We start from the raw sequence: 13,800 nt of genomic DNA on the forward strand, positions 1-13,800 counted from the left end.
GGTCAAGGACCCCCCCCCTGGGTGAAGACCCCCCCCCATGACCCAGGACCCCCCAATATGGGGCAGAGACCCCCCCCCCATGACCCAGGACCCCCCACTATGGGGCAGGACCCCCCCCCAATGGGTCAAGGACCCCCCCCCATGGGTGAAGACCCCCCCCTCCAAGACCCAGGACCCCCCACTATGGGGCAGAGCCCCCCCCCCCATGACCCAGGACCCCCCAATATGGGGCAGAGCCCCCCCCCCATGAACATAGACCCCCTCCCCATGACCGAGGACCCCCCACTATGGGGCAGGACCCCCCCCAATGGGTCAAGGACCCCCCCCATGGGTGAAGACCCCCCCCCCAAGACCCAGGACACCCCCACTATGGGGCAAAGACCCCCCCCCGGGCCAGAGACCCCCCCCCCAATATGGGGCAGAGCCCCCCCCCATGACCCAGGACCCCCCACTATGGGGCAGGACGCCCCCCAATGGGTCAAGGACCCCCCCTCATGGGTCAAGAACCCCCCCCCCCAAGACCCACCCCCCCCCCCCCAATTCCACGACCCCTCCCCCGGGTCCTCCAGCCCTGGCGGTACAAACCCACCGATTCCGTCAGGGGGCGCGAAAGCGTCCGCTTCCGCTTCCTCCCCCTCGGCGGCGCTCTGGCAGCTCAACTCGTTGGTAGGCGTCTCCTGCGCCGGCGGGGCGGAGCCTTTCAGCGCCGACCACGCCCCCTTCTCCCTTTGTCTCCGCCCCCTCCTTCCCTTCCGCCCCCTCTCCCTTGTCTGCGCCCCCTTTGTCTCCGCCCCCTCCCGTTGTCTCCGCCCCCTCCCGTTGTCTCCGCCCCCTCCCGTTGTCCCCGCCCCCTTCCCGCCTCCCGCAGGCGGCGCCCACCTGGTCGAAGAGGTAGACGGTGACGTCATCGAAGAAGGACACCATCTTCCGCTTCCGCGCCAGCGCCGCTTCCGCTTCCGCTTCCGCCGCGGCCTTCGGCGACTTGAGGAGGCCCCGCAGGCCTCGCCCGTCCCAGCGGGTCACCACGACCGGCACCACCGGCCCCGCGGGGCCTCCCCCGCCCGCCGCCGCCTCCTCCTCGCCCTCCTCTCCCTCCTCTTCCTCCTCCTCTTCCTCCTCTTCCTCCTCCTCCTCCTCCTCTTCCTCCTCCTCTTCCTCTCCCTCCGCCGCCGGCCCCCGCCCCTCGGCCGTTTCCCAGCGCGGGGCCCGCGGGCCGCGGCGGGGGAAAGGCCGCAGGGCCAGGGGGGGCAGTGGGAGAGAGAGGCGGGAGGCCTTCGCTGGGGGGGGGGGGGACGACGACACGGGTTGGGGGTCGTAGGGCAAGTTGGGGGGGCAATGGGGCAAGTTGGGGGTCGTAGGGGGCAGGTTAGGGGTCGTAGGGGGTAGGTTGGGGGTCGTAGGGCAGGTTGGGGGGGGCAATGGGGCAAGTTGGGGGTCGTAGGGGGCAGGTTAGGGGTCGTAGGGGGCAGGTTGGGGGTCGTAGGGCAGGTTGGGGGGGCAATGGGGCAAGTTGGGGGTCGTAGGGGGCAGGTTAGGGGTCATAGGGGGCAGGTTGGGGGTCGTAGGGGGGCAATGGGGCAGGTTAGGGGTCGTAGGGGGCAGGTTGGGGGTCATAGGGGGGCAGTGGGGCAGGTTGGGGGTCGTAGGGGGCAGGTTGGGGGTCGTAGGGGGCAAGTTGGGGGTCGTAGGGGGCAGGTTAGGGGTCGTAGGGGGCAGGTTGGGGGTCGTAGGGGGGCAGTGGGGCAGGTTGGGGGTCGTAGGGGGCAGGTTGGGGGTCGTAGGGCAGGTTGGGGGGGCAATGGGGCAAGTTGGGGGTCATAGGGGGCAGGTTAGGGGTCGTAGGGGGCAGGTTGGGGGTCGTAGGGCAGGTTGGGGGGGCAATGGGGCAAGTTGGGGGTCGTAGGGAGGCAGTGGGGCAAGATTGGGGGGGTTAGAGGGGGCAGTGGGGCAGGTTAGGGGTTAGTGGGGGGCAAGTTAGGGGTCGTAGGGCAGGTTGGGGGGGCAGTGGGGTGGGTTGGGGGGCAGTGGGGCAAGATTGGGGGGTTAGGGCAGTGGGGCAGGTTGGGGGGCAGAGAAAAAGGGACAAAAAGAGTCAGTCTCCCCCCCCAGCCCCCCGCTTTCTGCCCCCCACCCCCCCTGTCCGTCCCTCACCCACCTCGGATGTCGGCGCTGCTGGGGGTGGCCGCGGGCACCGGGGTGACCTCGGGGACGGGGACGTCGGTGGCGTCGCCGCCGTTGCCGTTGTCCCCCCCCGGCCCTCCGCCATCCCCCCCCCCGCCCCGGGGACTCGGGGCGTCCGTCCTGTCCCCGGGGCGCCAGCAGATTTCGGGTGACGTCCTCGCGCAGGGTGACCTGCAGCCGCTCCTGGCACACCTGCACCACGAACCCCCCCTCGGCGGTGGTGGCCCCGGGGACGTCCCCGTCCCTGTCCCCCTGCCCGGGGCGGGACGGGGGGGTCCCCGGGGTCACCGTCGCTCCGGCGGTGCCACCGCCACCGGCCCCTGCCGCGGGGGACGGGGACGTCTCCGTCTCGTAGCCGCTGTCCCCGGGGCGCTGGCCCGGCGAGGACGGGGACGCCCTTGGGGACGGGGAGAGCGCGGGGGGTGGCTTTGGGGATGGCTCCCCCTGGAGTTTGGCTGGGGACCCTCTCGGGGACCCCGTCTGGGTCCCCGGCGGGGACGTCTGTTGGCATTTCCTCGGGGACGTCATCTCTTGGCGTCTCCTTGGGGACGCCTTTGGGGACATCTCTTGGGATTTCCTGGGGGACGTCTCTTGGCGTCTCCTGGGGGACGTCTCTTGACATCGCCTTGGGGACGCTTTTGGGGACATCTCTTGGCGTCTCCTTGGGGACGCCTTTGGGGACATCTCTTGGCATTTCCTCGGGGACGTCTCTTGGTGTCTCCTTGGGGACGCCTTTGGGGACATCTCTTGGCATTTCCTCGGGGACGTCTCTTGGCGTCTCTTTGGGGACGCCTTTGGGGACATCTCTTGGCGTCTCCTTGGGGACATCTCTTGGCACTTCCTTGGGGACATCTCTGAACACCTCTTTGGGGACGCCTTCGGGGACATCTCTTGGAATCTCCTCGGGGACCCCCTTGGGGACATCTCTTGGCGTCTCCTTGGGGACATCTCTTGGCATTTCCTTGGGGACGTCTCTTGGCATCTCTTCGGGGACGCCTTTGGGGACATCTCTGAACATCTCTTTGGGGAACCCCTTGAGGACATCTCTTGGCATCTCCTTGGGGACGCCTTCGGGGACCTGGGCGGACCCTTGCCCGGGGACCCCGTTGGGGACTTCGCCGAGCACCTCCTTGGGGACCCTTTGGGCGCCTTCTCCAGGGACGCCTTTGGGGACATCTCTGGGCACCTCCTCAGAGACCCTTTTGGGGACCTCTGGGGACACCTTTGGGGGTCCCCTTCTGGGCACTGCCCCGAGGAGGTCACTGGGGACGTCTCTTGGCACCTCTCCGGGGACCCGGACGGGGATGTCCCTTGGCACCTCTCCGGGGACCCCGACGGGGACATCTCTGGGGTCCCCTTTGGGGGCATCTCTGGGGACCCCTTCGGGGACGTCCCTTGGCACCTGGCGGGGGACCCCTTTGGGGACGTCCCTTGGCGCCCCTCTTCTGGAGACCCCTTTGGGGACATCTCTGGGCACCCCTTTGGGGACGTCCCTTGGCACCTCCCCGTGCCCCCCCTTGGGGCGCCGCCCTGGGTGGCCCCGGCCAGAGGGGGGGTGACCGCGGGGGTGTCCCCGGGGGGGTCCCCGAGAACCCCGGGCACCAGGGCCACCTTCTCCTCCTCGGGACCCTCGGCCAGCGCGGCCAGCGGTGCCACGGCCACGGCCACGGGGACGCTGGCGCCCGGGAAGGGGGACCCCGGTGGGGGTCCCCAAGGACCCCCCCCGGGGAAAACCCTCCCTCGGGGACGTCCCTGGTGCCCCGGGCGCCGTCCCTTGTGTCCACGGGGACGTCCCCGGTGCCCCGGGCGCCGTCGCGTCTGTCCAGCGTGCCCACGGGGACGTCCCTCGTGCCCCTGGCACCGTCGCGTCTGTCCGAGGGGACGTCTCTCGTGAGGAAGGCGACATCTCTCGTGTCCACGGGGACGTCTCCGGTGCCGAAGGGGACATTCCTCGTGCCCCAGGTGTTGTCTCTCGTGGGGTAGACGACGACTCTCGCGTCCACGGGGACGTCTCTGGTGCCACAGGGGACGTCCCGTGTCCCCTGGGCACCGTCTCTCGCGCCAAAGGGGACATTTCGTACGCCCAAGGGGACGTCCCTCGTGCCGCGGGTGACGTCTCTCGTGCCCACGGGGACGTCTCTGCTGCCAAAGGGGACGGCCCTCGTGCCGAAGGTGACGTCTCTGGACCCCGTGGGGCCGCCTCTGATGCCAAAGGGGACGTCCCTTGTGTCCTGGGCACCGCTTCTCCTCTCGGAGGTGACATCTCGTGTCCCCACGGGGATGTCTCTGGTGCCAAAGGGGACCTCTCTGGTGCCGAAGGTGCCACCTCTCCCGTCAGCGGTGGCCTTTCTTGCCCCCACGGGGGCATCTCTGGCGCTAAAGGGGATGCCCCTTGCGCCCCAGGCACCGTCTCTGGTGTCAAAGGTGACGTTCCTTGTCCCCACGCGACCGTCTGGGGTGCCGAAGGGGACGTCCCTTGCGCCCCAGGTGCCACCTCTCGTGGCAGCGGTGGCACCTCTCGGCCCCACGGGGCTGTCACTCGCGTCAGCGTTGCCACCTCTGGGGTCAACGGTGACCTCTCTTGGCCCCACGGGGCCATCTCCAGTGCCAAAGGGGACGTTCCTTGCGTCGACGGTGGCCTCTCTTGCGTCAACGATGACTCGTCTTGTGTCAACGATGACCTGTCTTGTCCCCACGAGGCCACCTCCAACGCCAAAGGGGACGTCCCTTGCGCCCCGGGTGTCATCTCTCTTGTCAACGGTGGCCTCTCTCGAGTCAACAAAGGCCTCTCTTGTCCCCACGGGGCCATCTCCAGGGACAAAGGGGACGTCCCGTGCATCAACGGTGGCCTCTCTTGAGTCAACGAAGACCTCTGTTGTCCCCAAGGGGCCGTGTCCAATTCCAAAGGGGACGCCCCTTGCGCCCCGGGTGTCACCTCTCTTGTCAACGGTGGCCTCTCTTGCATCAACGAAGACCTCTCTTGTCCCCACGGGGCCATCTCCAAGGACAAAGGGGACGTCCCTTGCGTCAACGGTGGCCTCTCTTGCGTCAACGAAGACTTCTCTTGAGTCAACGAAGACCGCTCTTGTCCCCACGGGGCCACCTCCAGTTCCAAAGGGGACGTCCCTTGCGCCCCGGGTGCCACCTCTCTTGTCGACGGTGGCCTCTCTTGAGTCAACGCAGACCTCTCTTGTCCCCACGGGGCCATCTCCAAGGTCAAAGGGGACGTCCCTTGCGCCGACGGTGGCCTCTCTTGAGTCAACGAAGACCGCTCTTGTCCCCACGGGGCCACCTCCAGTTCCAAAGGGTCCATCCCTCGCCCCCCGGGTGCCACCTCTCTGCTCACCGACGACCTCTCTCGTCCCCACGACGCCACCTCGTCTCGCCCCACCGCCGCCCCCCGCCCCTCCGGCCCCCAAATCCCGGCTTGACCGGCGACTTCGGCGGCTTCGGCGACTTCGGTGGCGGCGGGACACTCCACCAAGGAACCCCTCTCAGCCCGGAGGGACGAGTCGTCCCCGGCGCTGTCGCAACGGGGGCGCAGGGGGGCCCCCCGTTCCCGCCACCCCCTCACCACCTCGGCGCGGGCCAGGGCGCAGGTACAGGGGGGCGGGGGGGCGTCCCCGTCGTCGTCCCCCTCCTCGTCCCCTCGGCAAAGGGGACAAGCCAGGGGACGCCGGGGGCTGCTCCCCCCGCTGCCGGCCGTGCTGCCCGCCGAGCTGCGTTCCCCCCACCCTTCCCCGGCCCCCCCCATCAACGCCGTCTCCTGCACCCCCCGAAAGGGATTGAGCCCCCCGCGACGGCTGGGGACGACGGGGGGGCCGTAGGGGGCGGCCGTCCCCGCCGCGTCCCCCCCGTTTTCGTGTTCTTCCAGACGGATGTAGTACTCGCTGGTCCCCGAGGGGCTGCGGGCGCCCAACACCGGCAGCACCCCGGGGGTCCCCAAAGTAGCGGGACGATTTTGAGGGGGGGGCGGCGGTACCCCGCCGGCGCGTCCCCCCCGGGCGCGTTCCCAAAGACACTCGAAGGCCAGACGTCCCCGACTGCTCTGCGTGACGGTGAGGACGTCTTCGGGGTCGGGACCGGGGAAGGCGTCGAGGAGGGGGAAGGCGGAAGGGGGGCGCGGGGGGGGAGCCGGAGCCGGGGACCCCCCCGGGGGACCCCGCAGGAGGGTGCTCAGCCGACGGTGCAGCTCTTCCAGGGAAGGGCGCTGGGGGGGTGGGCGCCAGCAGGACTGCAGCACCCCGAACCTGTGGGTGGCAAACGCACAAGGCAGCCCCCCCCCCCCCACCCCGCCACGGGTGGGTGTCGGGTGGGGGGGGACGGACGGGGACACCCCAGGGACGGGGACACCCTGGGGATGGGGATGGGGACACCCCCAGGATGGGGACGGGGACACCCCGGGGATGGGGATGGCATGGAGGTGGGGGGGACGACAGGGCCGGTGACAGGGACACCCCAGGGACGGGGACCCAGCACCGGGGCGGGGGGGGCAGGGAGGGCACAGCGGGTGAGCGGGTGTATCTGGGGGTCCCTTCGTCCCCCCCCGGCCACTCACCAGCCGTCGGCGTGGGGCAGGCGGAGCCGGGGGCGACCGAGGGCCAGCGGGCGCCGGCGCATCAGGCGGTTGAGGAGCTCCTGGTCCGAGAGGTGCCGGTAGGGCTGGACCCCCAGCTCGAACAGTTCCCACAGCGTCACCCCCAGAGACCTGACGGCGACACCGGGACGCCGTCAGCGTCACAGCAGGCGCCGGCACCGGGGACACGCCGCGGCGTGGGGACGGCGGGGACCGTTGCGCCGGGGACGGCGGCATCGCAACACCCTGATGCCAGGTACCGCGGCATCGCAACAGCGTGACGCTTGTCACCGTCATGCCAGCGACCATTGTGATGGGTACGGCAGCATCGCAACGCCGTGACAGTTGTCACCGTCATGCCAGCAACCATCGTGATGGGTACGGCAGCATCACAACACGCCGATGCCAGGTACCGTGGCATCGCAACAGCGTGATGCTTGTCACCGTCACGCCAGCGACCATCGTGATGGGTATGGCGGCATCGCAACGCCGTGACATCGGGTGCTGTGGCATCGCAACACCGTGACGCTTGTCACCGTCATGCCAGCAACCATCGTGATGGCTACGGCGGCATCGCAACACCCTGATGCCAGGTACCGTGGCATCCCAACAGCGTGACACTTGTCACCGTCACGCCAGCGACCATCGTGATGGGTATGGCGGCATCGCAATGCCGTGACATCGGGTGCTGCGGCATTGCAACAGCGTGACACTTGTCACCGTCACACCGGTGACCATCGTGATGGGTACAGCGGCATCGCAACGCCGTGACATCGGGTGCTGTAGCATCGCAACACCGTGACACTTGTCACTGTCACGCCAGGGACCATCGCGCCTGGTACTGCAGCATCACAACACCGTGACACCAGGGACCATCGCACTGGGTACCGTGCCACCGCAACACGCTCATGCCAGGGACCACTGCGGCACTGTGACACCGCAACACCGTCACGCTGGGCACAGCGGCATCGTGACACCTGGGCAGCTGTTGCAGGGTACAAGGGACACCGTGACATCGGGACAGTGTAACGCTGGCACAGGTGGGCATCACGGCACCCCAACACCGTTACACCCCACCACCGTCACACCAGGACACTGTCACAGCCCAACACCGTGACACAGGGGCTTCCCGACACCATCACGCTCCAACACCGTGACGCCAGGACACCGTCACACCCCGACACCATGACATCCCAACACTGTGACACCCCAACACCTTCACACCCCTACACCATGAAAACAGGACACCATTGCACCCCAACACTGTGACACGTGGACCTCCCAACACTGTCACACCCCAACACCGTGAAAACAGGACACCGTCACACCCCGACACCATGACACCAGGACACCGTCACACCCCAACGCCATGACACAGGGACCTTCCAACACTGTCACACCCCAACACCGTGAAAACGGGACACCATCACACCCCGACACCGTGACACAGGGACCTTCCAACACTGTCACACCCCAACACCGTGAAAACAGGACACCATCACACCCTGGCACCATGACACAGGGACCTTCCAACACTGTCACACCCCGACACCATCACACCCCGACACCATGACACCAGGACACCGTTACACCCCGACACCGTGACACAGGGACCTTCCAACACTGTCACACCCCAACACCGTGAAAACAGGACACCATCACACCCTGGCACCATGACACAGGGACCTTCCAACACTGTCACACCCCGACACCATCACACCCCGACACCATGACACCAGGACACCGTCACACCCCAACGCCATGACACAGGGACCTTCCAACACTGTCACACCCCAACACCGTGAAAACAGGACACCATCACACCCTGACACCATGACAGAGGGACCTTCCAACACTGTCACACCCCAACACCGTGAAAACGGGACACCGTCACACCCCGACACCATGACACCAGGACACCGTCACACCCCAACGCCATGACACAGGGACCTTCCAACACTGTCACACCCCAACACCGTGAAAACGGGACACTGTCACACCCTGACACCGTGACACAGGGACCTTCCAACACTGTCACACCCCAACACCGTGAAAACGGGACACCGTCACACCCCGACACCGTGACACAGGGACCTTCCAACACTGTCACACCCCGACACCATCACACCCCGACACCATGACACCAGGACACCGTCACACCCCGACACCGTGACACAGGGACCTTCCAACACTGTCACACCCCAACACCGTGAAAACAGGACACCATCACACCCTGGCACCATGACACAGGGACCTTCCAACACTGTCACACCCCGACACCATCACACCCCGACACCATGACACCAGGACACCGTCACACCCCAACGCCATGACACAGGGACCTTCCAACACTGTCACACCCCAACACCGTGAAAACGGGACACCGTCACACCCCGACACCGTGACACAGGGACCTTCCAACACTGTCACACCCCAACACCGTGAAAACAGGACACCGTCACACCTGGACACCGTGACACAGGGACTTTCCAACACTGTCACACCCCAACACCGTGAAAACAGGACACTGTCACACCCCGACACCGTGACACAGGGACCTTCCAACACTGTCACACCCCAACACCGTGAAAACAGGACACCGTCACACCTGGACACCGTGACACAGGGACTTTCCAACACTGTCACACCCCAACACTGTGAAAACAGGACACCGTCACACCCCGACACCATGACACCAGGACACCATCACACCCCAACGCCATGACACAGGGACCTTCCAACACTGTCACACCCCAACACCGTGAAAACGGGACACCGTCACACCCCGACACCGTGACACAGGGACTTTCCAACACTGTCACACCCCAACACCGTGAAAATGGGACACCGTCACACCCCGACACCGTGACACAGGGACCTTCCAACACTGTCACACCCCGACACCGTGAAAACAGGACACCGTCACACCTGGACACCGTGACACAGGGACTTTCCAACACTGTCACACCCCAACACCGTGAAAACAGGACACCGTCACACCCCGACACCATGACACCAGGACACCATCACACCCCAACGCCATGACACAGGGACCTTCCAACACTGTCACACCCCAACACCGTGAAAACGGGACACCGTCACACCCCGACACCGTGACACAGGGACCTTCCAACACTGTCACACCCCGACACCGTGAAAACAGGACACCGTCACACCCTGACACCATGACACAGGGACCTTCCAACACTGTCACACCCCGACACCGTCACACCCCGACACCATGACACCAGGACACCGTCACACCCCAACGCCATGACACAGGGACCTTCCAACACTGTCACACCCCAACACCGTGAAAACAGGACACCGTCACACCTGGACACCGTGACACAGGGACTTTCCAACACTGTCACACCCCAACACCGTGAAAACAGGACACCGTCACACCCCGACACCATGACACCAGGACACCATCACACCCCAACGCCATGACACAGGGACCTTCCAACACTGTCACACCCCAACACCGTGAAAACGGGACACCGTCACACCCCGACACCGTGACACAGGGACCTTCCAACACTGTCACACCCCAACACCGTGAAAACGGGATACCGTCACACCCCGACACCGTGACACAGGGACCTTCCAACACTGTCACACCCCGACACCGTGAAAACAGGACACCATCACACCCTGACACCATGACACAGGGACCTTCCAACACTGTCACACCCTGACACCGTCACACCCCGACACCATGACACCAGGACACCGTCACACCCCAACGCCATGACACAGGGACCTTCCAACACTGTCACACCCCAACACCGTGAAAACAGGACACTGTCACACCTGGACACCGTGACACAGGGACTTTCCAACACTGTCACACCCCAACACCGTGAAAACAGGACACCGTCACACCCCGACACCATGACACCAGGACACCATCACACCCCAACGCCATGACACAGGGACCTTCCAACACTGTCACACCCCAACACCGTGAAAACGGGACACCGTCACACCCTGACACCGTGACACAGGGACTTTCCAACACTGTCACACCCCAACACCGTGAAAACGGGACACCGTCACACCCCGACACCGTGACACAGGGACCTTCCAACACTGTCACACCCCGACACCGTGAAAACAGGACACTGTCACACCTGGACACCGTGACACAGGGACTTTCCAACACTGTCACACCCCAACACCGTGAAAACGGGACACCGTCACACCCCGACACCGTGACACCAGGACACTCCAACACGATCACGCCCCAAATCCAGGACATTGTCACACCGGGACATTCCGACGCTGTCACATCCCCCCACCGTGACACCGTCACACGCCGACACCGTCACACGCCACCACCGTGACCCCAGGACATTCCAACGCCATCGCACCCCCGCCCCCCCCCCCAACGCTGTCACACCAGCACGCCATCACACCGGGACCCCATCACACCACCGCCCAGGATACCCCAGCACCGGGACGGGGTGACGCCGTCACCCCAACGCCGATGGGGGGGTGGTGGTGTGTGTGTGTCCCCCGGTGTCCCCCCACTCACCAGACGTTGCTCTCCTTGCTCTGCTCTGCCACCGCCAGCGTCCCCTGGGTCTCGGCCAGCAGCTCGGGGGCCACCCACCGCAGGGGGACCCACAGGCGCTCGGGGGTCACGTAGTAGTCCTCCTGGGGGGGGGACGGACACCACACGCACACACGGTGTCACCCGTTGTCCCCAGACTGCCCCCATCCATCCCAGCACGTCCCAATTCATCCTGTCCCGAGGCTCCTGGCCACGTTCCGGTGGGTCCGCGTTCCCGTCCCCCCCCCAGACCCCTGGCTCCGTCCTGGTGGGTCCCCATCTTTGTCACCCCCCCCCAGAACCGGTCCCTCTGTGTGTATATGTGTGTCCCCCCCCCCCCCTTCCCAGCTGGACCCCCACCTCCGTGTCCCCTCATCCTGCCTGGTCCCCATCCCTCTCCTGCTCATCCCCCCCCTCCATCCCAACCGGACCTTGATCCCCAACCGATCCCCGTACGGATTGTCATGTGTCCCCCCCCCCCCCGTGTCCCCCCCCCCACGGGGGTCACCCACCCGGTAGTTGCTGTGGGCCAGCCCGTAGTCCCCCAGCCGCACCGTCAGCTCCGAGGTCAGCAGGCAGTTGCGGAGGGCCAGGTCGCTGCGGGACCCGCTCAGCCCCCAGGCGTCCGGGGCAGGGGGGGGGGGGGGGGAGAACCCAGGTATCTGGGGACCCCCCCCCCACACACACACCCCAGGGGGACCCAGGTGGCCAGGGGGACCCAGGTATCCAGGGACCCCCCACCCCAAGGGGGACCCAGGTATTTGGGGGGGGACCCAGGTATCCAGGGACCCCCACCCCAGGGGGACCCAGGTGTCCAGGGACCCCCACCCCAAGGGGGACCCAGGTATTTGGGGGGGGGGACCCAGACACCTGGGGGGGGGGACCCAGGTGTCCAGGGGGGACCCAGGCATCCAGGGACCCCCACCCCAAAGGGACCCTGGCATCTGGGGGGGGGACCCAGGCACCTGGGGACCCCCCACCCCAGAGGGACCCAGGTATTTGGGGGGGGACCCAGGTGTCCAGGGACCCCCACCCCAAGGGGGACCCAGGTATTTGGGGGGGGACCCAGGTATCCAGGGACCCCCACCCCAAAGGGACCCAGGCATCTGGGGGGGGGGACCCAGGCACCTGGGGACCCCCCACCCCAGGGGGACCCAGGTATTTGGGGGGACCCAGGCATTGGGGAGGGGGCACCCAAGTTTCCATGGGAGACCCCCCCCCCCCCCCCCCATACCCCAAGGGGACCCAGGTATCCAGGGACCCCCCACCCTGGGGAGACCTGGGTGCCTGGGGGACCCAAACATCTGGGGGGGGGACACACACACACACCCCCCCCCCCCCCCCCACCACCCACCCAGGTGTCTGGGGGTGCCCCCCCCCCCCCACCCCAAGGGGACCCCCCCGGGGGGGTACCTGTGGACGAAGCCGTGGCGGTGAAGGTGCCGCAGCCCCAGGGTGACCTCGAGGGCCAAACGCTGCAGCGTGGCCACGTCACGGGGGGGCAGCTCCGGTGTCCCCCCCCCGGCCCCCCGCTGCGCCCGTAGGTATCGCTTCAGGTCCCCCTGCGAGAGGTGATGGAGGGGGGGGGGGGGGGATTTGGGGGGGCATTGAGGGTGCTGGGGGGGGGGGGGGGCAGTGGGAAAGGGGGCAAAGCCCCTCGTGCAACACAAGTCCCCCCCCCCCCCCCCCCCGTGCAAAAACCTCTTGTGCAAGGCCTCCCTCGTGCGAAGGCCCCGGCGTGAGCTTCTCGTGCGATTCTCTTGTGCAAACCCCCCTCGTACAACCCTGTCGTGCAAACCTCCGTGTGCAAATCCCTCGTGCAACGCACCACCACCACCACCCCCCCCCCGTGCAAATCCCCTGGGCAAACCCACCCGTGCAAATCTCCTCGTGCAACAACATCCCCCCCCCCCCCCCCCTTGCAACCCCCGCGGTGCAAATCCCCCGTGCAAACCCCTTGTGCAACGCCCCCCCCCCCGTGCAAACCCCTCGTGCGTGACCCCCTTGCGCGTACCCCCGTGCACAAACCTCTCGTGCAGCCCCCTCCTCGTGCAAACCCCCTCGTGCAAAACCCTGCGCAGCCTCCCCCTCGCAACCCTCCCCCGCGCAACCCTCCCTCGTGCAAACCCTCTGTGCACGCACCCCTTCGTGCAAACCCCTCGTGCGAACCCCTCGTGCGAGCCCCTCGTGCAAACCCTCTGTGCATGCACCCCCTCGTGCAAACCCCTCGTACAAACCCCTCGTGCGAACCCTCTGTGCACGCACCCCTTCGTGTGAACCCCTCGTGCGAACCCCTCGTGCAAACCCTCTGTGCACGCACCCCTTCGTGCGAACCCCTCGTGCGAACCCTCTGTGCACGCACCCCTTTGTGCGAACCCCTTGTGCGAACCCCTCGTGCGAACCCTCTGTGCACGCACCCCCTCGTGCGAACCCCTCGTGTGAACCCTCTGTGCACGCACCCCTTTGTGTGAACCCCTCGTGCAAA

At 66.7% G+C, this 13,800-nt stretch overlaps 1 protein-coding gene across 1 annotated transcript; it reads right to left on the reverse strand.

The window, feature by feature from the left end:
• Nucleotides 1-589: 589 nt before the first annotated feature.
• LOC126037288 (serine/threonine-protein kinase LMTK3-like) lies at nucleotides 590-12,877 on the reverse strand (the record flags this gene model as incomplete). The annotated part of the gene is made up of 12 exons (XM_049797602.1): nucleotides 590-677; nucleotides 880-1,277; nucleotides 2,156-2,451; nucleotides 2,496-3,380; nucleotides 3,683-3,856; nucleotides 3,916-4,530; nucleotides 4,626-4,927; nucleotides 5,117-6,431; nucleotides 6,740-6,889; nucleotides 11,298-11,419; nucleotides 11,828-11,912; nucleotides 12,729-12,877. Coding segments are annotated over 12 exons (4,579 nt in total), but the record flags the coding sequence as incomplete, so codon positions are not given.
• Between the last annotated feature and the right edge of the window lie 923 nt (nucleotides 12,878-13,800).

This window comes from Accipiter gentilis, unplaced genomic scaffold (assembly GCF_929443795.1).
Source record: "Accipiter gentilis unplaced genomic scaffold, bAccGen1.1, whole genome shotgun sequence".
NCBI lineage: Eukaryota > Metazoa > Chordata > Aves > Accipitriformes > Accipitridae > Astur > Astur gentilis.